This window comes from Sporisorium graminicola, chromosome SGRAM_1, assembly GCF_005498985.1.
Source record: "Sporisorium graminicola strain CBS 10092 chromosome SGRAM_1, whole genome shotgun sequence".
Taxonomy (NCBI): Eukaryota; Fungi; Basidiomycota; class Ustilaginomycetes; order Ustilaginales; family Ustilaginaceae; genus Sporisorium; species Sporisorium graminicola.
Window position 1 is genome coordinate 1104773 of NC_043719.1, and position 25839 is coordinate 1130611.

Consider the following 25839-nt stretch of genomic DNA (forward strand, 5'->3'; position numbering starts at 1 on the left):
TTCGTGGCTATATCCAAATTTGTAACCCTTTGCTGTCGCAGGGCGGGATCCACGGTCGAGGCGGGCAGCGACCAAGTTTCGAGGTAGCGAGCTGCTGCTCTGTTAGTTGCGCTCGAGGCTGGAGGCGGAAGATACTGGAAAATGGCCGCCCGGTTGATAGCGCCTTGATGAGAGCTGTTGGCTGGCCAGAGTTGGACGTTGATGATTGTCCAAGTGCTCATCGCCGTCGTCTCTGCTTTGTACATCCTTTGAGATACCATCACCATCAAGATCGATATTCACAGTAAGTGTCTTGCGCAAATCGACCAGCAGCCATTACCCGCACACCAGCATTAGGACAAGCAGACATCGCACGTACGTTGGAAGACGGAAGGAACAGGGCAATTGTGTCAAGACATGCTAGGACTTGGATAGCAGTTTCTCATCGCAAGAGAACCAACAGCTATAAAGCAGGACTAGACTTTGCAAGAGGCCTCAAGAGCTTGTATCTACGTGGGCATCGTTCTCGACAATCTTGCTAAGTTGCAGCTCACAACACCCCGCATCGCTGCGACATTCAACATCAGAAGTAAGAAGTATCGATGTACCTGGATCGGCGAGTCGACATCAGCACCAACGTATCGCAACTTGCTCCGGCAAAAACATCGACGAACGTTGCACCAGCCGCATACACAGACGTATCAGCATCACATCGACATACCATACATGCGATCTACAGGCTCTCACGCGTGCGATGCGGCACGGCACTTCTTCGAGCTTCGAAGCTTTAGCTTGCCTTCTCATGTGCACCCTGCAATGCCCAACGTGTATCTGTGACCAACGCCATCATGTCGCCATCATGTCGCCGCTAGTCGCCTAGCTATCAGACACCCACCATACCAACACAGGTCGCAGCGCAGACTCGTGTAAAGATGTCACCCGCAAATGTTCTTCTCGCCTCCATCGTTGCGTTTGTAGACATTCCAACAGTCGACAGGAAAACCTATTCACGATGGGTTATCTCAGAAAGTTCAGCCGTCCAAGGCGCAACGTCTGGCAAGAGAAGAGAGATATCAGCTGGACTATCATTTTAGAATCGGGATCTGCGCCTTAAAAAGTGGCTGCTGCTGCTGGAGTCACGTTTGAAGGTTCAAGTAGATCATTTTCTGACCACCACCACTTTGCACATTCGTCTCGATTCGACCTTCTTGCTCACCACAGATGGCGGACCACAAGGACAAGTCTCAGAAGGGCAAGAAGACCCGCTCTGCCCTTAACGATGTTGTGACCCGCGAGTACACCGTCAACCTTCACAAGCGTGTCCACGACACTGCCTTCAAGAAGCGTGCTCCCCGCGCCATCAAGGAGGTTGTCGCTTTCGCCCAGAAGGCCATGGGCACCAAGGACGTCCGCGTCGACCCTAAGCTCAACCAGGAGGTGTGGAAGTACGGTGTCAAGAACTTCCCCCGCCGTCTGCGTGTTCGTCTTGAGCGTAAGTTTCAACTGCACCGCGTGCCCCGCGTTCGATGGACAAGAGCACGTTGACAGCAGAAAGCTGACCCGATCCAACATCAACTCGATGCATCTCATCCTTCCCTTCCCCAACTTACAGGCAAGCGTAACGACGACGAGGGTGCCAAGGAGAAGCTCTACACCTACGCTGTTCCCGTTCTCGGCCTCGGCACTGCCAAGGGTCTCCAGACCACCGTCATCGACCAGGAGTAAATGTTCTCCTCTTTCGTCAATGTCCATGGTCTCCGCAATTGCATCTTCATTCTCACTCTTCCGCCTATAGGATCTCCAGCATCACACCGACGGTTCGACACAGACACGACCGACGGCTCGCTACGCATTCTTCATGTCAACGGGACGACGTTACGAGCTTGCGTCGCCTTGCCCGATGACTTCTCACCATATCCTCTCATACTAGAAGCGTCGTTGGATCTTACGTCCTTTTCGTCGCTTCAGCCTGTACCTCTACAAAAACGCAAAGCTCTAAACCCAAAACAAGTCTGTTTACGCCAGCAACCATGCGCGAGTTTCGTCTGTGCCTGGTTCCACGATTTGGGAGAAGCATCACGAGCTGACTGCTTCAGAAGGCTACCCGCACACTCTGTCTTCGAATTCAGAAGGGCCTAAGCATGAGTGTTCTGGTTGAGCTTGAACTTGGGAAGGAGAGCTGATCAGCTAGATAGGGTTCATCACAGTTCGCGTTGTCGATTTCGCACATTCCGATGCACAGAAGCCTAGCTGCCTTCCGACGCTCTCGGCCTGAGGTCTGCCTCTGCCTCGGCAAGATCATTGTCATTCGGCGCTCGCCCCCCACAAAGCTGCACACTGATCCAGGGCTCGTGAGACTTCAAGACTTAAGGGTTACCCTCGGCTCATGGCACCTTGACAAAGCAAAGTCGTGAGTCAGGGCGATCGTCGAACCGTAGAAAGACTCGGCTGTCGATCCGATCTGCGGTGGCAGTGATCGCACCAACCATCACATGCATGGTCAGCCAGCTCAGGGTGTCGTGCTAGCAAGTAGGCCCTGCAGCCTAGATCAAACTCTTTCGGGAAACCCCCGACGACGCCCTTGGCAGCCAGCAAGCCCAAGGAGGGTTTCGGGTTCCACGGTCGAGCTCGACCCGCTTGCAACTTTCGCCGCGATGCCGCCAGCTGTGTGCGAACGGCCCTCTAGTCAATCTTGTGACAGGATTGAGGACGTCCCACTGTACACGAAGCGTACACCAAGTCAGTTTGGGAGTGCTGTTGGATCATCAGACCCTGCGTTTGAATCGATGCCCGGTCCCGTTCGAGCAGAGAACCAGCTGAGCTTGACGGCGATTCCGGTCCTCGTGCCTGCTCACACGTTCCAGCGCCGACTTTGACTACGCAAACAAATTAAAATAGAGAAATCGGATTTCTTCCTTTCGCTCTCTGACTCTGCTGCTGTGCCTAACGAGGTGGAGGCAGAGGCAGGGCGGCTACGTCTATCTGCCTGCCTGTCCGTCCTTTCGTCCGGCCATCGACGCTCGCATACCTGACTCCGCCCTCTGTAGGCGACGATCAGGGACCCCGACGGTGTCGCAGCCCGCGAGTGCACGGACTTGTCCCCGCTCCGTCATACTGCCGATCTGATTCGAAGGACGCTCACCACACTGTGACTGTAAGCAGAGGCAGTCCAAGTCAACGAGTGGGCCGAAGCCACAGAGAGGCGGGAGCGAATCGCTGCAGCGGCAAGGCCCATCATCGGTGGGGTTCGTGCAGCGCTACATCACCCTTTTTCCGTCTGGCTAACTGAGCCACAGTTGACAGCAGCTGGACCCTGGCCGGATCTGACTGGCTGACTGAGTGAGGTCCGCGACATCCTTCTGCAAACCGACCCAACTCCCTTATATACCCTCTCTTCCATCAAGCCCCAGGACGGCTCTGCAACGACATATCTTCACCATCTGGCACATCGACATCATCACCGTTGCCTCCCTTTTTGATTAGCAATTTCGCCGCCATCACTCATTATCCCCTCCGAAGATCTGACGCCGCGCAAGATCCACTCCACATCAACTCAGAGTCGAGCAACTGGCATAAGGGCAAGCAGGCTGCAACAATCACAAACACAATGGCACCATCTGCGGTAGTGAGCCCTTCTCTCGACGCTGACTCGTCCTTACTTGGCAATGACGCGTCAAAGCTCAAGACCAAGGCGGCAGGAGTCGAAGCGACCTCCACAAAGCTGCGCGATGCTCCCGTGGTCGACTTGTACTCGGGCAGCGCCGGTAGCCTCAGCAGCAGCTCAAGCGACGATCAGCTACGACGCGAAATCATCGCAGGTCTGCAGTCCCGTCAACTCGTCGTTCCGGGCCGGAAAAATGATGCCAACGATCTCAAGTTTGCCTATCGCAAGACGTTACCAACAACCATCCTCTATGACGAACAAGGTCTTATTCTCTACGACAAGCTGACGACTGCCCCCGAATACTACCTCTACAACGCCGAATTGCAAATCCTCAAGGATCACGGTCCAGAAATTGCCCTCAGAATCTTTGGTCATTCCACCGCCACAGTCGAGAACTTGTCGGGCGCCTCCGTTGCTCATCGGGACGGTCCTTATCGCGAACAGCAAGAGGCACGAAAGGACGATACCCTGCCACCACAGCGAGACGCTACCGCCTCTGCAAAGCAGAGATGGGGTGACAGCGTTGTGGGCAGATTCAACGGGGGCGTCAATGCCGAGGAGGGTCTCGACGGCGACCGAGCTGTCGGAGCAGGATCTCTTGTTGAGCTGGGTGCCGGCTCGCTCAAGAAGACGATCCACCTCCTCCGTGCGCTCAAGCACCTGCCGTCGCTTTCCGAAGGTGCGCCGAGCGTCCAATACTACGCGCTCGACCTTGACAAGGCCGAGTTGGAACGCACCTTGCGCGATCTGCGAGCGCAAGAAGCCACGACCAGCGACGACTCGTGGACGATCCACGGGGGTAAAGTAGGCATCAACGGCCTATGGGCAACATACGACGCTGGTCTCGACTTTATTGGCAAAGGTGGTCTTCAAGATGCTTCGATCGCGGCAGGCGCACAAGTCGAAGGTCAAAGATGTCTCATGTGGCTGGGTTCCAGCATTGGCAACTTTGATCGAAAGTCCGCCGCCGAGTTCCTCTCCAAGACCGCTCGCGAAAGCATGCGTGCAGGCGATACGATGCTCATCTCGATCGATCGCCGCAACAAGCCGGCAGATGTGGCGCTCGCTTACAACGACACTGCCGGCCTCACGCGCGACTTTATCATGAACGGTCTCGACCATGCAGATCGAGTTCTCGGTGGCAACGCAATCGACAGCAGCAAGTTCGAGTACTTTGACCGCTACAATGCGCGGGAAGGTCGCCACGAGTCTTACTATCGCGCAAAGGAGCCACACACCATACGCATTGCAGGCTTGGCCGAGCCGATCTCAATCCAGGAGGGCGAGCTCATCCACATGGAATCCAGCTACAAGTTTGGAGAGCGTGAGACACTTAATCTCTTCGACTACGCCGGCCTCCGAGTCGTTCAACGTTGGAGCGACAAATCCGACCGCTACGATATCTGGCTGGTCGAAAAACCTTTCTTTCACTTTTCTAACTCGGCGGCCGATGCTGCACTCTCTGAAGTGAAGCAGACAGAGGTCAAATCAGCGTACCAGGATGAGGCTCCGACCAAGGTCGACAATGGTTGGGCAGGCAGTGATTTGGACGAGCTGGCTCAGAAAGCATCACTGCTGGGCTTACCCAGTCTGCACGACTGGAGGACGCACTGGGATGCTTGGAACTGCGTCACATTGACCATGATCCCTCAGGACAAACTACACGAGAAACCGATCGATCTGCGTCACATCTGCTTGTTCTATCTCGGCCACATTCCGGCGTTCCTCGACATCCACGTATCGACGTATCTCAAGCAGCCGCACCTCAACGATCGCTTCTCTGCCATCTTCGAGCGCGGCATTGACCCGCACATGGACGACATTACGCAGTGCAATCCACACAGCGAAGTGCCCACCAACGAGGAAGACTGGCCCACGCTTGACGAGATTATCGTCTACCAACAAGGCGTTCGGCGACGCGTGGAGCAGATCTACGAGGACGTTGCTCGTGGTGATTTGACCATGAACCGGAGGCTGGCACGAATGCTGTGGATGACGCTCGAGCACATCAGCCTTCATCTTGAGACGCTGCTCTACATGCTGATCCAGTCTCAGAACACCAGGCCCCCTGCCGGCTTCATGGCTCCCGATTGGGCGTCGCTGTCGAAGCGATGGCAAGCAGAGTACGAGAAGCGTGGCGGCAAGTTGACTTTGGAACAGCGCTTCCACTTTGAAGCCTCGTCTGTGGAGCTCGGACACGACGATGACGAGTCCCAGGACTTCAACTTTGTTGCGAATCGTCCAACCAGCAACACTCGAGATCTCAACATGCAGCTTGGACAGCCCGAATTCGGTTGGGACAATGAGCATCCTCGACGTAGGGTGGACACAAAGGCGTTCTCAATTTCGGCGCTGCCCATCTCAAATGCCCAATACCTCGATTTCCTGAAGGCTACCAACAGCGCCGATGCACCTTCTTCATGGGTCAAGAGCGGAGGCGGCGAAAGCTACTCGGTGCGCACCTTCTATGGACCTGTAGACATGGCCGTGGCATGTCATTGGCCCGTCCAAGCTTCGGGAAAGCAGCTTCAAGCGTATGCGACCTGGAAGGGCGGTCGGCTGCCAACCCACGCCGAGCTTCGCAAACTCATGGACGCGCCGCCCGAAGCGCTAGTGCTGGACCTCACGGTGCCTCCTTTCAATCGAGACTCTGCCAAGGCGGCAGAGCCTGCGGCGAACGATATTGATCCTCCAGGCAAGCAAGCGCCACCCGTTCGAGGCTCTGCTGTTCGATATGTCCCGCGCGAAGAGCAGTCGGAGGAGGATCTCAAGTGGATGCATGAGGCACTCGCCATGGCGCAGGAAGCGCTCGATGCCAATGAGGTCCCAGTCGGCGGTGTGTTTGTGCGCAAGGGCCAAGTGATAGCTCGAGGTCGCAACCGCACCAATGAGCTCCTCAATGCGACCCGACACGCAGAGTTGGAAGCGATCGATCACATTCTGTCCATCATGCCGCCTTCTGCGTCTGATTTCGCGATTGCACCTCATTCCGGTCCTGAAGGAGACAATCCTTTCAAAGACACGACGCTCTACGTCACCATTGAGCCTTGCATCATGTGCGGAGCAGCGCTGAGGCAGATTGGCATCGGACGCGTCGTCTTTGGTGCGGGCAACGAGCGCTTTGGAGGCAATGGCAGCGTGCTAGGCCTGCACGACGACGACGCGATTGTGAGCTCGCCAGGCTACGAGTCGGTGGGTGGCTATCTCCGCGACGAGGCGATCATGATGCTGCGTCGCTTCTACATCACCGAAAACACCAGCGCACCCAAGCCGCAGAACAAGTCGCGGCGCGTACTCAAGACCGAGATCCACCCGCCAGGGATCTCGATGCATGGACCTGGCGCCACCTCCACTGCCGCCGAAAGCGAGCCAGCTGCCGTTAGTTCGAGTCGCAGAAGCTCGCAGAACCCTACTCAGGGCCAGGCGGCACCCTCTGCCAATGTGGGATTCCGAAACTGGCACCCGGTCCCCGCCAGCTTGCCTCGATACGATTCGGATGGCACATTGCTACCTGGCCACAATGGTGGTGTCTGGGAGTGGACGAGCACGCTCTTTAGCGACTACGACGGGTTCCGCAACTCGGCGCTATATCCTGGCTACAGCTCAGACTTTTTTGATGGCAAGCACAGCGTGGTGATCGGAGGCAGCTATGCAACTGCTCCATCTATTGCGGGACGACGGACATTTGTCAACTACTACCAGACGGCGTACCCTTACATCTTTGGAGGAGGCCGTGTAGCATGGGACAAATAGAAGTCAGCGCCAAGCTGCCCAGCAAGCACCGCCAAAGGAGCCTCGTTGATGGACTCTTAAAGCATTGATGTCGATTTTATTGTACATTACTCTTTCTATTAATTCTTCACAAATAGTTGATTCTTCAGCATCTGAGATTCGCATGAATCTTGTATTGGGCCGATCGAGCGGCTTCTGTTCGAGATCCTGAACGGTTTGCAGCGCCGAGATAAGGGCCGGAGCATAAAGCCGAAGAGTTCCAGGATGGGCGGGGTTGCGTGCAGCAAGAAAGAGGTGTCACAGCGCAGTTGAAGCCGAGCGGGCAGATCTAGCCCAGCGAAAAGCGAGACAGTTTGGACCGATCCGGGGAAACCCCACCATCGCCTGAATAGAGGAGGAGATTGGAGATTGGTGTTTGGTCCTCCGTTATGGGGTGGTGTGTGCGCTCTTTGTGGAGGCGAGGCGCGCATGCATGTGTGGGGAATTGACCGTCAGACCTGGACTCGGTGACCAGGTCCAAAGGATAGCAAGAACACAGACCTATGCCAAGCGGGATCTTGTCCTCCGTCATCATCGAGGCTTGGCGTTGTGAGGTGGAGTGGGCAGGCAGTGGTCGTCGACTCGGCTTTACGTTTCCACTTGAGGACGAAAGCTATACAGCAAACGCGAAAGACGGACGAGGCGAAAAGACAGACGCAGTGTAATGAGGATTGAACGGTTTCAATTGAAGTCCCGACACTTCATGACGCAAACGCCTTTCGCGCTCGCATTGATTGGGTCAAATGCTCCGGGCCGCGGGTTGCGGGGGGCGAAACACGGCACAGACAATTTCAGCAGGCGACTCTTTTTTTCTTTTTCTCTCTCTCTCTATCTCGCAAGCAAAAGCCCGCCTGCATCACCAGTGTCTTGCAAAGTAAGGAAAGCTGCCGAACGTCGGCTCTGCTTCCGTCGACAGTGTGCGTTAGTGCATTGAGAGAGATCGAGAGGAGACAAAGATGTGGAAGCGAGACGCGCCAGATCAATCATGCAGTGAGGCTCGGCTGGCATTGCAAGGGCGAAAAATGCGGACATAAGGGGGCCAAGGCCAGGTCCCCGAACACCGGTGATTCATCTCACGCCTTTGCAAACACTGCGGAGATCCCGCAGTTGATTTTCTTTTCATTTCATATCGATAGTGTCCTGGATAGCACGGCTGAGACGGGACAACAACAGGATCTGCAATCCGGTCTCGCCCCCCGGTCGAGTTTCAAGCTTCGTTGCGGATATGCGATGCAGGAATGACAGTGGCTCGACTCGATCCGCAGGCACGCGCGCGGATGTATATTAGTTTTTTTCTTTCTTCATTGTTGCAGTACTTTACAGCATCTAAAGAGAGAGAGAGAGAGAGAAAAAGAGTAGCCTACCGGAGAGCAAAAGTCGCAAGGGACGAGCACAGCTCGCAGACCGATCACAGAAAGCAGATGGAAAGTTCCGTGCCCAATGCCGACCAAGAGAGCTTTGTTGATGGCGCCACATCATTGGCACGCTGCGCTGCACGCAGATCGATCAAGCAGCGGTGGGGCCGGTGTGTAGCCGAGAACTGCAGTATTCGCCAAGGCAAGGGTGGGGAAAAAAAGAAACAGAGAATTGTGGAGTTTTGACGTGCGCAGAGAGGATTCAAGCCGCACAAACACACCAAAACACGGCGAGAGGCACAACAGCAGACTCAACAGAAACAAGAATCACCGAGAATTGCGTTTGTGGTCTAATGCAAAAAAAAAACCTCTCGAACGGTCAACTAGGAAAGACCGTTGATCAGCCAACCAACGCAAGGCTCAAGCTGATGAGACTGGACGCACCTGTCGAGTCTAAATTGAGAGAGAGCGAGGCCTTGCTGAGGTGTTGCAGCGACGGCAGCTCGTCTTGCCCGACCCCGCAGTCTGCAAGAGACGGTCATCTGGGGTTGCGCTGCCTCTGCGCGCGGTCGATCCCATTTCGAACAAGGTTCTAACTGAGCGCGGAGGGGCCCCAGCGAGCGTATATAAACAGCCTATTGCCCAGCGGCAGCCTTCGGACCCCGCCCCTGACCCCCCCAGAATCTCCTCGTCTACTGTCCCTCAACTCAAGCTGACGGTCCGGTGCTCCATCTTCTCGACCTTTTCTACTACACCAGCATCAGCAACACCTCCGTACATTCGCTAGCAATGTCCGAGATCAAGCAGCAAGAGAACGGCTACCAGGGCGGTGCGCAGCCCATCCGTGCCCTCACGCCCGGTGGACACCCGCAAGACACGTCGCAGCCCGCGTTCCCCATCTACCACCGCAAGTTTGCCAACCCGGCCCCGCTGGGTCTGTTTGGTTTCGCCGCGACCACGTTTGTGCTCTCGATGTACAACGTCAAGGCTCGTGGTGTGACTGTGCCCAACGTCGTTGTCGGCCTGGCAATCGCGTACGGAGGTGTCGCGCAGTTCCTCGCGGGCATGTGGGAGTTTGCGGCCGGTAACACGTTTGGTGCTACCGCCTTCGCGTCCTACGGCGCCTTCTGGTGGTCGTACGCCATCATCCAGATCCCCTGGTTCGGTGTCGCCGAAGGCACGTACAACCGCAACGGCGTGCCCGAGACGCAACTCGCCAATGCCGTGGGCATCTACTTGGCGGCCTGGTTCATCTTCACGTTTATCATGCTCGTCGCCAGTTTCAGGTCCTCCGTCGGCCTGGTCGCGCTCTTCTTCTTTTTGGACATCACCTTCTTGCTCCTCTTCGTCGCCGAGTTCACGGGCAAGTCGAACATCCAGACCGCTGGAGGTGCTTTTGGTATCCTGACCGCGGCGATCGCCTGGTACGTCGGCGCCGCCGGCCTGTTGACTCCGGACACGAGCTACTTCACCTTGCCCGTCATCGAGCTCTCCCGCCGCGATTAAACGCTTTGAATCCTTCTCCAAGCAATGTCGCCGCGTTGTCCTTGCTCGTCAATGTGTGGTTCAAGCCTCGAACGCAAACACTTTCATCGAACATAGAACAGGCAATCGTGTAGTCTACGTCTCACAACCTTCTCGTTTCTCTCTACTCTCGTCTTAACTTAATCGATACCATCCTTTGTTCCTGCCACGACTTTGAATTCTTCCTCTCTGTGAATCGGAACATGTCTTCTCTCCACGATGCATGGAGTGTGTGCGCGTTGTGGGATTGAGCTGTCGCTCGTGTAAGCCATCTTTGCGTGAGGTGAGTTCGACGGACGACATGGCTGACTTTGGCACGATGACAGTGATAGGCACAGACCCGGCGTGACACCTTTCACTGCCCGTGCGAACCACATGGATAACCTTAAGTTATAACTTAGCCGCGAGAGGATGCAAATCGAATGATGATTGAATACGAACGATCAAACGAGAACAGAAGAGGTACAGAGGACAAGAGAGAGGTATCGAAGAGGGGGGAATCCAATTAACAAAGAAAGACACGCCGAGGGGCTAAGGCTTTATCTGACCGGCGGCGATAGAACCAGAGAACAAGCTCTGGTTGACTTCCAACAACAGTTTAACCTCCTGCGCATAGCCCTTAGCGATATCCCATGCTCTGCTGAACTTTTCCAGCGCCGATTCGATCTGCAGGATGCAGGAGCGCAGACGAATCGCAAGCACGTACGCCTGTCTGCCGGCGAGTTGGGGGATTTGAGCGGTTCGGTGCGGGTCAGGCTGGAGGATGGGCGAGAGTTGGTAGAGGGTCCTTTCGTCCTCTTCGTCGAGCGTGTCGGTGTTGGTGAAGTCCAGATCGTCCTCGAGGCCGGCGGCGATTTGCGCGTGGAGCGTCTCCATGAGCAAAACGTAAGCAGCAAGCACCAGTGAGCATGCAGAAAAGGGTGGGAGCGAAGGCGCTGACCACTGCTCGCGGTTCTCGCGGCCGTGATTCGCTTCCACGGGTAAAGTGGCCGAGGACTCGCGTCGGCCCAGACGAAAAGTGCTCGTGTTGACATGTGGCAGCTGCTGATACATAACACCTGCCGCGAATCGACATCGATCCAGCGACTCGGAGGGCTCAAAGGGACCACCATTGAACTTGACAGGGATGCCGCACGGTGTGAAGGTCACCTGTCCACCGCCCGCTGAAGACGAGGAACTGACCAGACTCTTGGAGACGCTGCCTGCACCGCTGCTACTCATGCTGCTGGCGCTGCGTGATCGCATGGTGCGGCTCGCAACCGCACTAGGCTTCGAAGGCGTATCCGCGCTGAGGCTCAGCTCGTCGGTCTGCGTGGCCGCTTTACCCGAAGGAGGGAGTCCCTCGGCCTCTCGATGCCACAGCCGATCCGGTCCGCCCCTGGCTCGAGTGCCCGTGTCGGACGCGGTGTCGCTCGAGTCCTCGCAAGCACCAGGGATACCGCACGTGGGAGCAACAAAGATGCGTGCGTTGGCAAACGCTTGGGCACGATGCAAGATGATCAATGCTCCGCTCGTCATGAGCTTGCCTGCAACGCGCAGACTGCGGCTAAGCCGAATCTCGTTCTCCTCCTCGAATTGCGCCGTTCGTCGGGACATGCCCACGCTGGGTTCAAAGCAGCTCTCGTCGCTCCACACCGGGTCGGATCGCGCATACTGCATGACGTCGGCATCCACCTTTTGCATGCGCTCAAAGATGGACTCCCACCTGCGTCGTTTCTCGCGTGTTTGGCTGGCAGGGTCTTGTAGTTTGTTTTCCGGTCGGTTCTTGTACGAATCGAGATCGTAGAGGTTGGCATACGACCTCGAGACGAACTGAGCGCCGCGCACTAAGACCTTCCAGCTGGAACGATCACCTCGGAGGTTGGGAAGCAGGCCGAGGTCCGAGGGCATGTCGCGCGTCACCGAGAGCGGCTTGAATCCACCGGTGCACGACATGACGGTGGCAGCGGCGTAACAGGTCCAGTAGGCTCTTCGCGCCCACTCGCACTTCTGCGTGTGGCTGAACCACGATGGAGCTGTCGAGACGGCCTCGCCCGAATCTAGGTTGAGCGCCTGTGCATGGTTCCATGCCTGCGATGCATGGTGGAAGGCGCGACGGCTATTGGACGTGCCGTAGTGGTAGTGAGCTAGCAGCGTATGCGTCGCGACGAGCTTGATCCTGACAAGTTCGATATCGCTACCTGCGGTCCCACGGCTGTTGGGCATGAACTTTGTCGCTTCCATCGCCTTGGCAGCCTCGGATGGGAACGAAGAGGCCCTCGCCAGCAGCGCCACCTTTTTGAGCAGCAGCTTTTCCGCTGACTTGGCGTGGTACGCTGCGATCTCTTCGCGAGAGGCGTGCTCGAGATCGAGAAGCTCAGCTTTGGCCTCGTGATCGTCGGGATCGTGGAACAAGAGACTGCCCTTGATGATGCGCTTGGCTTCTGTCTGTGGAAGATGGAGAGCAACACAAGCGGACGTGGCGGCGAGCAGCGCCGAGGATTCGTCCTCGGACAGGTGGAATGCGAGCGACGACAGGTGGCCGGACGGCAGCATGACGGGACAGGCCGGGTAGACGAGCTCGTAGAAGTCCTGAAGCAGAGAACGTGCCTGCTGCTCCGAGTTGACTGCGGCGCTGGATTTGTTGGCGGTCTCAATCTCCTCCAAGAGCGCCTGAGGCATGTCGACTTCGATGCTGCCGAACTCGTCGACGTTGGACATGGCGAGCACGCCAGCTTTGGGAAGTTCTTCGAGCTTGTGATAAAAGCCGGCGAGCGAGAGCCCTACAGATGCCTGGCTGGCCGAAAATTTCTGCAGCAGGTCCAAGTTGGGTGCCGGAAGGTCGTCGAAAAGACCGCCACCTACCGCCGAGTCGGGTCGGAACAGGTTGCGGGTGGTGAGAGCATTCCTTTCACGCTCAAAGGAGAACGCATCTGACGACTCGTCCATGATAGGGAGGACTTCTGTAGCGACAGCTAAGGTGCCGAGCATGTCTGGAGCAGCTCTCGAGAGATCGAGGTTTGCCAGCGGTGCGTTGGTGGCGGTCAAGGGGGTATTGAGCGTTGGGTCGGACGTGCGAGGCAGAACGCTAGACGCGTCGAGCGGCGTTGTCGCTGCAGATGAGTATTGAATCGATCCATTGTCGGTGGGCGATAGGGAGTGTGAGTCGCCGTCGTGGCTGTGAGGGTCCCTGCCGCGGACTTTGCCGATCTTTTCGCGCTCGTCGAGCTTTCGCTTGGTTGCTTCTGCGCCCTTGACGCCTTTGAAGCGAGGACCTCCACGCTTGCTGGCAACGTAAACGCAGCCGCCGTCGTCGCCCGGATAGCCGTCTTTGACGCCTCTGAGAGCGCAAGGACCGCACACGGGTTTTGCGCCGTCACACTTGCGTTTTGCGGAACGACATGAGAGGCAGGCGGCTCGTGAGACGTGCCTGTGGTGCATTTCGGCCTGATGCGAGGACGAGGCGTACATAGAGTCGGTGGGATGCGGTTGATTGTACGGATGGTGATGGAGATGTGCATTGTGTGCGCCGTGATGATGGTGTGCAGCTGGTGCACGGAGCGAGTCAACGTCGGAGGGATGACGAGGCTCGAACGTTGTGTAAGGGGTAGGGGTTTGATGCTGGAATTGGGCGTGACGGTGGGGGTATGAATCTGAGACCGCCGTATCCCAGTGAGCACGTTGTACGGGAAGCTGAGCCGGGATGCTTGGATCGTAGTCCTTGACGCCTCTTGGGTGGTTGCCGTACGGTGGATCTACGGTTCCAGCCGCGGAGCCGTAGATGGAAGGGACCGATTGGTGGGCCATGTCGGGAATGTGCACGTGAGCGTTGATGAGATCGTCTTTGAGAGGAGGACAGCTGTGCAGCGACATCGCACGAAGGAGGTGATGTGCTTGTCAAGCGACGTGGACGATCATACGCAACCGGAGCTCAGGAAAGCGGACGGGGGTGGAGCTTGCCGTGAGGGCTGCGTGCAAACGGTTCGATGCAAGCAACCAGCAGGATGGAGGGCGTGCACTATGAACTCGAATCGAGAGTGTGTCGCCTTGGTTGAAGCAGGCCAGTCGGCAGGCAGCGACGAGGTGGATGAATACGACGAAGAGAGAGCCTCAGATGAAGACGTTTGCAACTCAATATTGGATAGGAGGCAGACGTGATTGTTGCCGTGAACGGTCGGAGCAGTGACAGAATTGAGCGAGAAGAGGGTCGTGGATGGTGAGGGTAGTAGGCGTGTTGGTGCTATCCTGCGTACTGAGAAAGACGGTCAATGGCCGGGATAGCAAATGCTCCGATTGTCACTGAGGGCTTCAGGCGTTGGCCAGAAAGCAGGTGAGGTGAGGTGGTCAAACCCTTTACGCGAGTAAAGCAGGCTAAGATGAATGTAATGTGACCGGTCAATAGCACGTCATACACAGATCGATTCCTAAAAATGGAGTCGGTGTGGGTCGGTATTGGATGGAAGGTTGAAATGAGGAACAGCGAGGGGCCGAGGGCCGGGTCGATGGAGACGAGGGTTGTAGCGGAGAAGAAGAAGAAGAAGAAGAAGAGGAGGAGGAGGAGGAGGAGGAGGAGGAGGAGGAAGGTGTAAGAGATTGAGAACCGCAACCGATCAAGAATCGACGCGAAAAGTTGACCTGTCCGGACGGAGGAGTAACAAGTCGACCTCAACGAACGAGCGTTCAGAGTGAGAGTCAAGTCGAGCCGGATCGAATGGAAGCGGAGGGAGTGGTTAAAATTGAGTTGGTGGACGGACAAGGGTGCAGTTCGCAGAAGCAAGCCAAGCACAGATCCAGGGTAGAGAGACAGAGACAGAGAGACAGAGACGGAGAAGGGGGGCTGAGGAGGCATTACACTCCCTACTCACTCACTCACTGCCTCACTTGCTTTGCCAAACAAAAAGAGTCTCGACTTCTGGTCGGGTCGATGCGGCTCTCACATGGTGTGCCCAGCAGACAGGTGAGAGGCAGGAAAAAAAAACGTGGTTGAAAATCTAGGCTAGTTTCCGCACTGACCAGAGTTGGTTGGCTTGCAAGACTCGACTGAAGACAGTAAAGTATGGAGACAGAGGCAGTAAAGCTTGCTTGCTCGCTCTCCTCCGCTCGACCTTAGCATCAGTCTCGTTCGGTGAAAATTTAACGGCAACCAATCGGTAATGGCTGAGTCGTATTTTGCATGGATCGATTCATTGATTGATTTTTTTTTAAATTCTCCACCAAACAATTAGGATCTGGCGAGCCTCCACGCGACAGTCAGCATACCCTTCCCTCTTCATTTTCCAGACAAGCCTACACTTCGGACCGACCCCCCTTAGCTTCGGTCTGGGCGGCGACTGCACGATTCAAGATTATTGCTGGATTGCTCCGCACCGACGCTGCAACCAGGCTGCAGAAAAATAATGCTCGGCTTCGTCGACCCGAGGACAAGTAAATAAACTATGTGCGCCCTCGCCTTCGCCCTGCCCTGCGTTTTCATGCCCCCAGCTTTCAGGCAGCGTTGTGTACGGCAGCGCCCGATGCATGTGGAATGCGCTAGTATAATGGTGCAGGAACAATCGCTTGGTCACCCTGCTTGACGTGCGATCGCCACGGCAACTGAGGGCCAAGCCGCGGGCCGGCGCGTCTCCTGGCGTTTGGACGGCTTTCAGATTCCCTTGAACTCAGCTTCTAGCCACCTCACCAGTGTGCCAGCCACGCACACACCCCGCAAGTCGCGCTCCGTTGCAGCCACTTCCCGATCACGATTGCAATCCCCCTCGTTACATGGTTGGACCTGTTTCAACCCGAGCTGCAAAAGTGAGCGATTTCATGTTCCAAAAGCTCAGATATCGTACAGTCATACAGTAGGAGTCTGCTGCACGAAAACTTGACGCAGAGGCAGTTGAAATCGAGTTTTTCCGATAGAGGTGAGCAGCTGATTCGAGCTTTAATCCCATCATGTCTCTAAGCGAGAACTTTCTTTTCCTCTTCTTTGTTTTGGTAGGAATCTAAATCCGGTGGGCGTCGTCGATGAGGCTTTGCTGAATTTGCTTCCACTTTCTCCTGCTAGTGCTGCTGATGACGATGATAATGAAGTAGGTATTGTCCTTGAACCCTCTGAAGACCCATCGAGAAGAACCACAGAGCCGGTTTATATATTCGTGCTCGGCTTGCATTGTTCCAGAAAATCGCACCGCGAGGGCGGCCCCACCTTCCTCAGCCGGCAGCAAGGCCGGCTTCGTAATGGATCAAGCAACAAGAAACACTTGGAGCAGCCCCTCGCAATCGACTGTCGGTTGACACACGGTCCTTCTCCTCTTGTCTATGGTCTGGCGAACGTCTTGTTCATTCTTGGTGGAGATCGAGACGAAGATCGATGTGCTCAAACCAAGCAAAAAGCCTCAATTTTGTTGAAGCTAGAACAAGCTCAACCTCTTGGTTGCCTCTTGCTTGCTAATGCCGAATCGAACTAGGCGGTTGCCACTGTGGTTCGCGGTCTGTGGTCTTCGGACTCACCGAGATCGATCATGGAGCTGTGATTGAGCATCCAGCAAATTTGTCGGCTTGTCCGAGATCGTCTCGGTGCACTCGATAAAATGCAAAGCGACTCTCAGCCCCACCTGTGTCCGAACGCTGCCAATGACTGCACCAAACGGAAGCTTTTCCCGACACTCACTTCAAGAGCTTTCATCTTCAAAGAGGTTCGTGAGGTAGATAAAGCTTGAAGAGACCGAGCCTGAATAACCTGATTACGCTGAATGGTTGGCATTGATCCAGATCTACCTATGTCCGCTCAAAGCGCTTCGCTATGCTCGTGCCAAAACCGAAGAGGGAAACAAAGAGCGAAAAGCCTCCAATCAACAGAAAGGGACTCGGAACGTACATGTCGAAGAGTGAGCCACCGAGCTTGGAAATCAAGAGGATCGATAGAGATCCCGTGCAGGTGTAAGCTCCTGCAATGGCACCCGCTCCTTGCCCTTCTTGTTCTGCAACCTCTGAATGTGAGCGACGCGCGACTCCTCGTGAAGTATCGGAAGCCGAAGCGGTATCGGCAGTCTCGTGGTCGCCCTGGCTCGACGATACAGCGCTGGTGTGTTCAAGCTGCTCTTCCGTGACGAGACTTCTTGCTCGAGCGCATCCCGCCAGACTAGCCACAATCGCCCCAATCTGACCTAAACCGATCAGAACCGCAGCGCCGATCGACAAGCGTGTGAGCGGGTCAGGCACCTCTTCCCCTGTCGTTCTGTCTCCCGCAAACCCCGACGCACCCACACCGAGAAGGTAGAAACCCACTGCACCCAACGCAGAAGTCATTGAAATGGTGATCGTAGGCGACAGTGTGTCGCACAGCAGTCCAATCAGAGGCGAGGCGAGCAGAGCGGTCAATTGCGCGGTGCCACCCAAAATGGCTGTGGCTGTGAACGCGCTGCGGCACAACTTCTTCAGCTCGTCGTTCGGAAGAGGCGAGTTCGGGTCCGGCGAAGGGAGTTGTCGGCAAAGCCCTGATGTGTAGTAGTGATGCGTGACAAGCAGAGGTAGAAAAGCTGTGGTGCCGATGGTGAACGCCCTGGCCAGAGCTCCGCCCAAATACGCCATGCGCAGCTCTTGCGCCAATTGCTTGCGTGATCTTAGGGTCTCGTCACCATCCGGCGAATCTGCAAGCTTGCCAACAGGTCCGACTAGTCGAAAGCCGCCGATGGATGCGACGACGAAGCGACGCACATGAGAACGGATGGCGTTGGTAAGAGATGCTTGCGATCGGCGTTCCTGTCTCTGACGCAAACGCGCACGCCGAGCCTGTCGTGAGTCCTCGGCCAGCGCTATCGTGCTGTCGTGCAAGGCTCCATAGTCTTGTTGGTGACGTCGAGAAGATTGGGTCAGCACACCAGCTGCTTCGAGTCGGCGCCTTCTGCTTTTCGGCTGCTTCAGACCTAGTGCGGTGATGGACGCTACCAACAGAGCCAGTGCTGCAACTAGCCAAAAAGTTGCGACGGTTGCTCTGCGAATCGCCACATCACCTCGTGCACCGCCATCCAAGTCGTGAGAAGGATTGGCGGGAGAGTGCTGTTCGAGGTATTCTGCAATCGTCGCGGGAAGGCGAACGAGAACGAAGACAGCCACTAGTGCGCCAAGACCTGTGAAGACACCAGCGATGGCAGCCACTCGGCCATGCCGATTCCTCTGTTTAATGCTGTGACCGTTCTCGCTCCTTCGAGATTCGAGCAAGTGGCGCTCTTGTTCGCCCTCTGCACCTTGACTATTCGAGGCCATGGCAGGCTCCGTATCCTGATCTGTCGACTGCTGTGTCAGTGCATCTGCTCTGACAAGCGGAGACTGTGCTGAATGTGAGCCTGAATACACGGAAAGGATACCGGAAAGCATGGCAGTGGCACCGCTCCCTCCGATGGCAAAGACGAGTCGTGCCGGAACCAGGTTAGGCCATGGCTTTGTTGGGAGCGTGTAAGTCACGAGTCCGAGGGCGACAAATAGGTAGGATGTCGAAGTGACAGCAGCTAGACCGACGAGTTCGGCAAGTGCCCCCCAGATAAGCGACATGAAGGTCGAAAGGAGCTCATCGTAGAAGATGAGAGACCCGCTGAGCGATCCAGCTCTGCTTGGAGGCTGAACATCATAACCGTTCGGGCGCCTTGATTCGAGTTGATGAATGAGGAAGGGCTGCGAAGCGTTGAGAAAGACCAAGAAGAGGATGGACGCCGAACAGTGCACGAGGAAAGCCGTTGCATTTCGCCAAGTCACTTGCGGCTTGAAACCAAACACACTCAGCCAAGTTGTTTGGGGAGATCTGCGAGATCGAACGGTTTGAGTCGCATGGGCATTGTGCCGCAGTTGGGAGGACATGGCGCGGTGCGAGGTTCACGGCATGGTAGCTCGAGGAGGATCAAGGAGGTAAGAGCCAGGGTCTTGCTCGAAGCCGCGCCAAAGTCGGTTCTCGCTGCTTGAATTGGAAGGGAAGGGTCTGAGTGTGGAGGTGAAATCGGGAACAGATCAGGTACCAGTCTTTGACACGATCGGGATTTCTCACAAACTTACGTTCAAGCAACGAGCGCTAAGAAAGCCGAGCAGAACCAGGAGGGTATGTGGCGCAGGCGGTTCTGAGCAGGCGATCGGCATCATGCGCACGATCATGTGCAGATAGAGACATGTCGAGGCGAGACGCGCATCAAGTTAGCAGCCATGAATCGGCCTACTCGGTGCGACTAGGTAAGAGAAGTTAGTGCTCGGAGGTGTCGAGGCCGATGCTTTGGCGTGAGAAAGGCAGCGTAGAGAGCTGCAGTGTCTCGAACCGAGACCCGAGATCCAGAGGCGTGAAAGAAGGCGATGTCCGTTTCTGGAGCCGGGTAAAAGCATCCTCGTGCGAGTTTGTGTCTCTCATACTTGAAATAGGTGGTTCGTTGCCTTTCCCTTTCCCACGTCGACGCCGAGGCACAGACGATGTGAGTTTTCCCACGCAGGAGACGGCATCGAAGGCCATGGTGATTTTCATGGAAGAACGATTCCACCACTCGGTGGTGGCGTCGATGGAAGACGCTTGCATTGCCCTGAAAAGCAAGACCGAGAGTAGACCGGCGGCGGTGAGAGGAAAGATGCAAGGGGATGTGGGATGTGGGCGTTGTCGTCCTTGCGGTCTGTTGATTTGCTCGAGGGTTGATCGCCTGCATCGAGCCAAGCAAAGCAGTTGCTACGGAACGAAAGAGGAGCTGCACTGCAAGCTGCAAGGAGAAGTCGGAAAAAGAGTATTGGCAACACTGTCACGATCGTCAAATGCGCCCCGTCACTCGTCTGTCTGCCTCTGCCTCTGCCGCTGCTTCTGATGCTGTTGCTCCTGCTGCTGCTGCTGACCAGCCGGCGCCTCTAAGGCACATAATCCCAAAAGCCCCTTCTGGAATTCTCTTTCGAATGCAGTCGACTGACTTTTCCCGAAATCTCTCATAATGGAAGTCAGCGAGGTCAATTCAGATCCCGCTGCATCCCGAAGCGCTTGCCGGGTATCTCAGCTGATCGACCCTGCCTTTGAAGAAGCAAGCAACACCCTGATTTGCGGTGGGCTTTGGACCCGCAACCCGCCCCGAGTGGATCTTGGAGAGCAAGAGTTACCTTGGCTGTCGCCGCCCTTACTGTGTTCGAGTCACACTCGCACCAAAACGCCTTTTTGGCAAGTCACGCCAAAATCCAACCGATTGCCAACCGGTGCGTCTCGGCTGAGTGCACTGGTGAGGATAAGGCTGATTGAGGAAAAACTTGCACCTCGCTTGTGCGGCCGAGCGGAGCAGCTGTTTTCCTTTGGGGTTTTGTGGAAAATAGCCGTGGGACAATCACGGAGCTGGATTCGGTCGGTAGTGTACCTTTTGCAGAGGGAATTTTATCAAAACCTCGCCTAAGCGCCACTTTGCATACTCTTGCATGCTTAGCGCTGTCGCTAGGCAATTCAACTCGCTCGCTCAACTCGTTCTGAACTGCATTGGTCTCAGAGACGGACTTGTACGTTGCAGCACAGCCAGTTCCCACACACCCCACTTGTCCGTTTTCTTTCCGCTTCCGCTTCCGCTTCCGCTTCTGCATCTCTTCCTTCCCTGTTTCTTGTCCAAGAAGCAAAGCTTTTTTACTTGAATCGCTAACACGCCAGTGTGCGGTCGTCGATTTGAGGTGGCGGCAGGCGGGCCGGGAGTTCGACTTCTACGCCCCCGTCTCTGTCCCCGAACCACCCCTCCCCTGAACATTCGACTGTCTCCCGCCCGCCCTTTGGCAGCCTAGGCCTCCCAGCATCTCTCGCTAGCTTGCTGCTTCTTCTCTTCGTCGTCTGACTGTCCTCGCATGCCTCTCGCCTCTCGCCTCTCGCCCCTTCCGTCGGCATCCTCTCCCCTAAAGATCATCTATCTACTTGCCTCTTCTTGCCGCCGTGTCGGTCGGTCAACCCTGAGCTTTGCTCAAGCTAGTTTCTTAGCTCAATTCTCACTTTTCGCGGGACGCATATCCGCTTCCCTTCCTTCCAACCATCTCCCGCACCAATTCACTCGCTTGGCCTTTGGTTACTTTCCGACTTTCGCTTCGCGTGCAGCAACTGTACAGTACAGCGCACCTCGCCTCGACACAAGCAGGCCAGCACAGAGTTCCAAAGGCTTGCATGCATGCCCTTCTAGATCACCAGCCAGCCAGCCAGCCAGCCAGCTTGCTTCCTCGCTCGCTCGCTCATTCTGTCTTTGTAACAGCCATCTTCATCTACCAGCCCTCATCACCAAGCCAGCATAATCAGCCTCCTCGTCCTCTGCTGATCTTTCGATATCACCTGGTGATGGGTTTCCTCCCAACCTTCATGGCGAAACACCTTTTCTAGTCAGACTCCCACACCAACATCGGACCCCACCTCCTCTACCAGCCTCTTCTTCAATCTCTTCCGACAACGCTACTTTCCAGCGCTCCACGAGCGTCGACCTGACGCTCTCTCACCATCACCAACATGCCCGGCAACGCACCTTTTGCCGAGGATATCACATGGCGGCACCGCGTCTTGCTTGTCGTCAACGATGCCGCTACCAACGCGACACAATCGGCTCAGTATGTCCCAGTCGAGCTTGTGCGAAATGGTGTCACGTACATCATTCTTTACTCGATGTTCGCCACGCTCCTCTTTGTGCTTCTTTGCGCCGTCCTCTTTAAAAACGGTCTCAGCGCAAGAACGCGCCGCTTGCCTTTCGTCTGGGTTTTAGGTCTGGCCATGCTCGGGGGCTTGCTCGGCTCGACGATCAACACCGTCTTTTGGGCCTATCAACTCTTTGGCAATGTCTCGGAGGGCACCATGTTCCGCCTTTGGTTGTCCTCGACAGCGGTGCTCTACATTGTACCCCTCATCACCCACTTTGCCATCCAGCTTCGTCTGCTCTCTTTCTACCCGCCTACATTGGCTAGCAGGAAGAAGCGCATCGCCATCAGCATCTTGCCTTCCCTCATGAAGATTGCTCGACTCACCACCATCATCATCACTCTCAGCAAGGCTTCCAACGCCTACAGCACCCACGGCTTCGGCTTCACTGTTTCCAGATCCGCCAACGACACGAGCAACCTCTTTACCCTCATCTTCCAGCTGATCGATACCGTTTATGCCTCAGTCTTCCTGCTCTGGCGTTACTGGCATTTGGGGCGGCGCGACAACGAACTCATGCAGAAAAAGTCGCACCCCATTGTGAGGTGGTCCAAGCAGTTGATGTTTGCCATTGCATTCGGCTACGTGCTACCCACCGTCTACGCTCTGGCTCTTGTCCTCTCAAAGGCCCTTAGCCTTCCAGCTGTCGATATGGGCTTCATGCTCGTCGCCAACGTCTACGTCCAGGCTTTCGGTGCTGTCCTTGCGTCGCTGTCGAGCGCGTACAAGTGGAGAGAGGACCGCTTCACCGATGACCTCGGTCCCGACAACGCGGTCCTTCCTGGCATGCGCCACGCCAGCGATCCCTTCGCCAATGCCACTACGCCTATGCGCAATGCCCGCCATGCGGCGGCTCTCGATTCTGTCGTATCAGAGTCGTATGCACCTTCCAGGCACAACTTTATCACCTCGCGCCTTTCCTCCTCGGATTCAAGAAGAAACACTGCCAACACTCAGGCTTCGCAGGCGAACGCACCGGCGCTCACTCCCATCCTCACTGGCGCCGCTTCTTCCAGCAGCGGCGGCATGCAGTCTGGAAATGTTTCGCCCAAATCGTCCGGGCTTCGCCCTAGCGTCAGCGTCGACGACCACAGTCCCAACTCAAAGCGAGGCACTGCGCAGTTGATCACCGAAACACCCGGAACAGCTGACGCCATCTCGATCGACTTTCCCGTCGCGTACGCTCTACAGCAGTACGACACGCGGCGCTCGTCGGATGCGACACTGATCGCACCCTCGGGCGGCCTGGACAAGTCGGAAGCGCCCGCTCGCAGGGGAAGCCTCTCGTCGCCAGACAGCAAGCAGGTTCTGAACCCGCAGAGTCGACCAGGCAGCAGTGGCACGGGGCGCATGCAACGCCATGGCTCGAGCCGGTCAGTGCCCCAGGACGGCAGTCTAGTCGAAGAGGAAGAGATCGCCGCTACGCCCCCACCACCACCGCGCGAACTTTAGATGCCGTTCTGGGTGAGGAGGAACCAACCAACCCCTTTGTATTTTTTTTTCTCTCCCCACCAGCGAGAACTTTTCTGCTCTCACTCTCTTTCCACACGCCCCATCGTCTGGCATTGTCTCTTCACCTGTATTTGTACCTCGCAAAGCTATACACTCGTAGCACCATCACTCTCTGTGTCTTTGTGTCGCTTGAATGGCTGCTGGGTATAGTATTTAAAGGGCTGACGCTGCCAACTTGTGAGTTAACGATTTCTACATATCCGATTGACCCCACGCCCTTGCTTCCTGTTCCCTCCTCGCCAGCACACTCTTCCGTTCAAAGTAGGCCTTCTCGTATCCATTGCCCCTGTCTACGCCATCCCAGCGATACCCCGGCGCAATTCCAAATCGATTCGGCGGCCACCCGCCTTTGTATTTGGGCTTCTGCGGTCCCTGTGCACGCTTCTTGGTCAAAAATGCCAGTGCGGGATCGTCCTCGCGCAACTGATCCTTAAAGTGCTGGTTGTAGTCGGTGTCTGTGGCGCGTCGGGAGATGCCTTGGGTTGCGACGGAGGCGAGTTGCGCAGAGGCTTGTTGGCGCTGCTGCTTCTGGACGAGACCTTGGCCCCACGTGGAGCGCTGGGCGGCTTTCTGCTGTTGTAGTCGCGAGAGGCGCTCTTGTTCGGCTTCGTGTGCGGCGAGGTCGATGACTCGGCCGGACGCGTCGCGGTAGACGGTTTGCTGGGCACGCCGCGCTTCCTCATCATCTTCGTCGTCGTCACCGTCGCGTGGTGATGGAGCGATGGCACCGGGGGAGTGTGCTGCGGCTGCTGCTTTGCGTTGCTCACGTGCAAGGCGCGCAGCTCTCATCTCTTCTTTCGTCCGCAAGCCGGCTTTGAACTCGTTCGGCTCTTCAGCGGCCGCCGAAGTCGGTGTCGACACCGCTGCATCAACCTCCTCGTCCTTCTGCGCTCGAGTGGCGTGAGATCCTACTCGGCGAAACGCCTTGCTGGAGCTCGCAGCGTCCGAACTGCCTACCACTTGCGGCGTCAGTCCGTCATCCTCCTCCTCCGCACCTGCTACAGTCTTCCACGAATCCGAATCGTCCTTGAACACCAACCCTGACGACGTTGAGGCCGAGTTCGAGCTGCTGGCTCCATCTTCTTCTTTGGGTCTCTTCTTCTTGCGTTTGAGCTTGCCATCGGAGCTGCGGGCGAGGATGGCGTCGGCTTTGGGGCCAGAAAGGTAGTGTGCTGCTATGTAAGATTGGAGCTTCGGGTCCGGCATGGCGAGGGCTTGTTGTGAGCTCGTTCTAACCGCTCTGGTTTTGAGTCAAGGGTGAGCAGGCAGCGCTCAAGTCGCTGCGGTCGAGAGCTCGAGGTGACGGAGTTCGCACGATATCAAGCGAAAGCAGGTTGCATCGACTGAGCATCAAGTCAAAGCCGTGGCCTCAAGCCGGAAAATGTTCGGAATTCGGGGCGACAACTCGCTCACCTGCACGCGCCTCTCTGTCTCTTCCAACTTTCAGGATCGCCTCTTTCTTTCTTCCATTCCTCCCAAACACAGCGACCTTTCCTGCCCACAGACAGACAGACACCTGCACACGAAGAATGGCTCCTCCAGGCGAACCAACACCAGCGGGTGCTGCCGCAGCTGCCGCAGCTCTGCCCACCATCTTGCCCCTCGAACTGATCGACAAGTGCATCGGTTCGAGCATCTGGGTCATCATGAAGACCGATCGCGAGTTTAGTGGGACTCTGCTTGGATTCGATGACTACGTCAGTGAGTAGCGACTCCACGATGGTATTTGTAAACTGAAGGAGTTCTTGCTGACGAGGTGACTTTGACGATACTTTCTTCGGTGTAGATATGGTGCTCGAGGACGTGACAGAGTAGTAAGTTCTCCGTACAGGTTCAATTGACATGCAGAGACGCAAGCAGCTGACGAAAAGCCATCGCATCTCATTGTGAACCGGCATGGATCAACAGCGAGACCACTCCAGATGGCAAGAAGAAAAAGACCCAACTCGGCCAGACCTTGCTCAATGGCAACAACATCTGCATGGTAAGCCAGCATCCCGCCCCTCTTCTGCATCACCCTCGCAGGCTTGCCAAGCTGTACTGATCCCGAACCAACTCTTGCTCCCTGTCGTGTCGCAGCTCATTCCTGGCTCGGAAGGCCCAGAAGACTCCTAAAGAGCTGGAATCGCACTCATGTACTTGTACTCTGAATCGCAAGTGATTTTCCATCGACTCTCGACTCTGTGAAGCAGTGCTCCGATGCGTTTTGCAGACGCCGAGGTGCAAGACAAAGGACGTGGCGTACAGCATCGGAGAGGAATTCGACGGATCAGATCCTGTCTTTCGACCGATTCTTTCGCTCATGGGTGTCGACCCAGGCGATGCGTCTCATCACAAGCAGCAGTCTCAGATAGTGAAATCAGCAATATGACGAGGTAGGCAGGTTGATGGAAAGAAAAGTACAAGCACACAGGTACATA

General features: G+C 56.1%; 8 protein-coding genes across 8 annotated transcripts; 5 read left to right on the forward strand and 3 right to left on the reverse strand.

Moving 5' to 3' along the window:
- Positions 1–1200: 1200 nt before the first annotated feature.
- On the forward strand, positions 1201–1704 carry EX895_000426 (uncharacterized protein; the record flags this gene model as incomplete). The annotated part of the gene is made up of 2 exons (XM_029881027.1): positions 1201–1471; positions 1592–1704. 2 exons carry the CDS (start codon positions 1201–1203, stop codon positions 1702–1704), a joined length of 384 nt encoding a protein of 127 aa, XP_029742413.1.
- A 1882-nt stretch (positions 1705–3586) lies between these two features.
- On the forward strand, positions 3587–7396 carry EX895_000427 (uncharacterized protein; the record flags this gene model as incomplete). Its single annotated transcript, XM_029881028.1, has 1 exon — positions 3587–7396. One exon carries the CDS (start codon positions 3587–3589, stop codon positions 7394–7396), a length of 3810 nt encoding a protein of 1269 aa, XP_029742414.1.
- Positions 7397–9558: 2162 nt separating this feature from the next.
- Positions 9559–10275, forward strand: EX895_000428 (uncharacterized protein; the record flags this gene model as incomplete). The annotated part of the gene is made up of 1 exon (XM_029881029.1): positions 9559–10275. One exon carries the CDS (start codon positions 9559–9561, stop codon positions 10273–10275), a length of 717 nt encoding a protein of 238 aa, XP_029742415.1.
- A 549-nt stretch (positions 10276–10824) lies between these two features.
- Positions 10825–14145, reverse strand: EX895_000429 (uncharacterized protein; the record flags this gene model as incomplete). The annotated part of the gene is made up of 1 exon (XM_029881030.1): positions 10825–14145. The coding sequence occupies one exon, from the start codon at positions 14143–14145 to the stop codon at positions 10825–10827; it is 3321 nt and encodes a 1106-aa protein (XP_029742416.1).
- Positions 14146–17031: 2886 nt separating this feature from the next.
- EX895_000430 (uncharacterized protein) lies at positions 17032–19107 on the reverse strand (the record flags this gene model as incomplete). The annotated part of the gene is made up of 1 exon (XM_029881031.1): positions 17032–19107. One exon carries the CDS (start codon positions 19105–19107, stop codon positions 17032–17034), a length of 2076 nt encoding a protein of 691 aa, XP_029742417.1.
- A 3316-nt stretch (positions 19108–22423) lies between these two features.
- EX895_000431 (uncharacterized protein) lies at positions 22424–23359 on the forward strand (the record flags this gene model as incomplete). The annotated part of the gene is made up of 1 exon (XM_029881032.1): positions 22424–23359. One exon carries the CDS (start codon positions 22424–22426, stop codon positions 23357–23359), a length of 936 nt encoding a protein of 311 aa, XP_029742418.1.
- Positions 23360–23611: 252 nt separating this feature from the next.
- EX895_000432 (uncharacterized protein) lies at positions 23612–24625 on the reverse strand (the record flags this gene model as incomplete). The annotated part of the gene is made up of 1 exon (XM_029881033.1): positions 23612–24625. The coding sequence occupies one exon, from the start codon at positions 24623–24625 to the stop codon at positions 23612–23614; it is 1014 nt and encodes a 337-aa protein (XP_029742419.1).
- A 323-nt stretch (positions 24626–24948) lies between these two features.
- Positions 24949–25534, forward strand: EX895_000433 (uncharacterized protein; the record flags this gene model as incomplete). The annotated part of the gene is made up of 4 exons (XM_029881034.1): positions 24949–25120; positions 25206–25233; positions 25328–25403; positions 25499–25534. The coding sequence occupies 4 exons, from the start codon at positions 24949–24951 to the stop codon at positions 25532–25534; spliced, it is 312 nt and encodes a 103-aa protein (XP_029742420.1).
- Between the last annotated feature and the right edge of the window lie 305 nt (positions 25535–25839).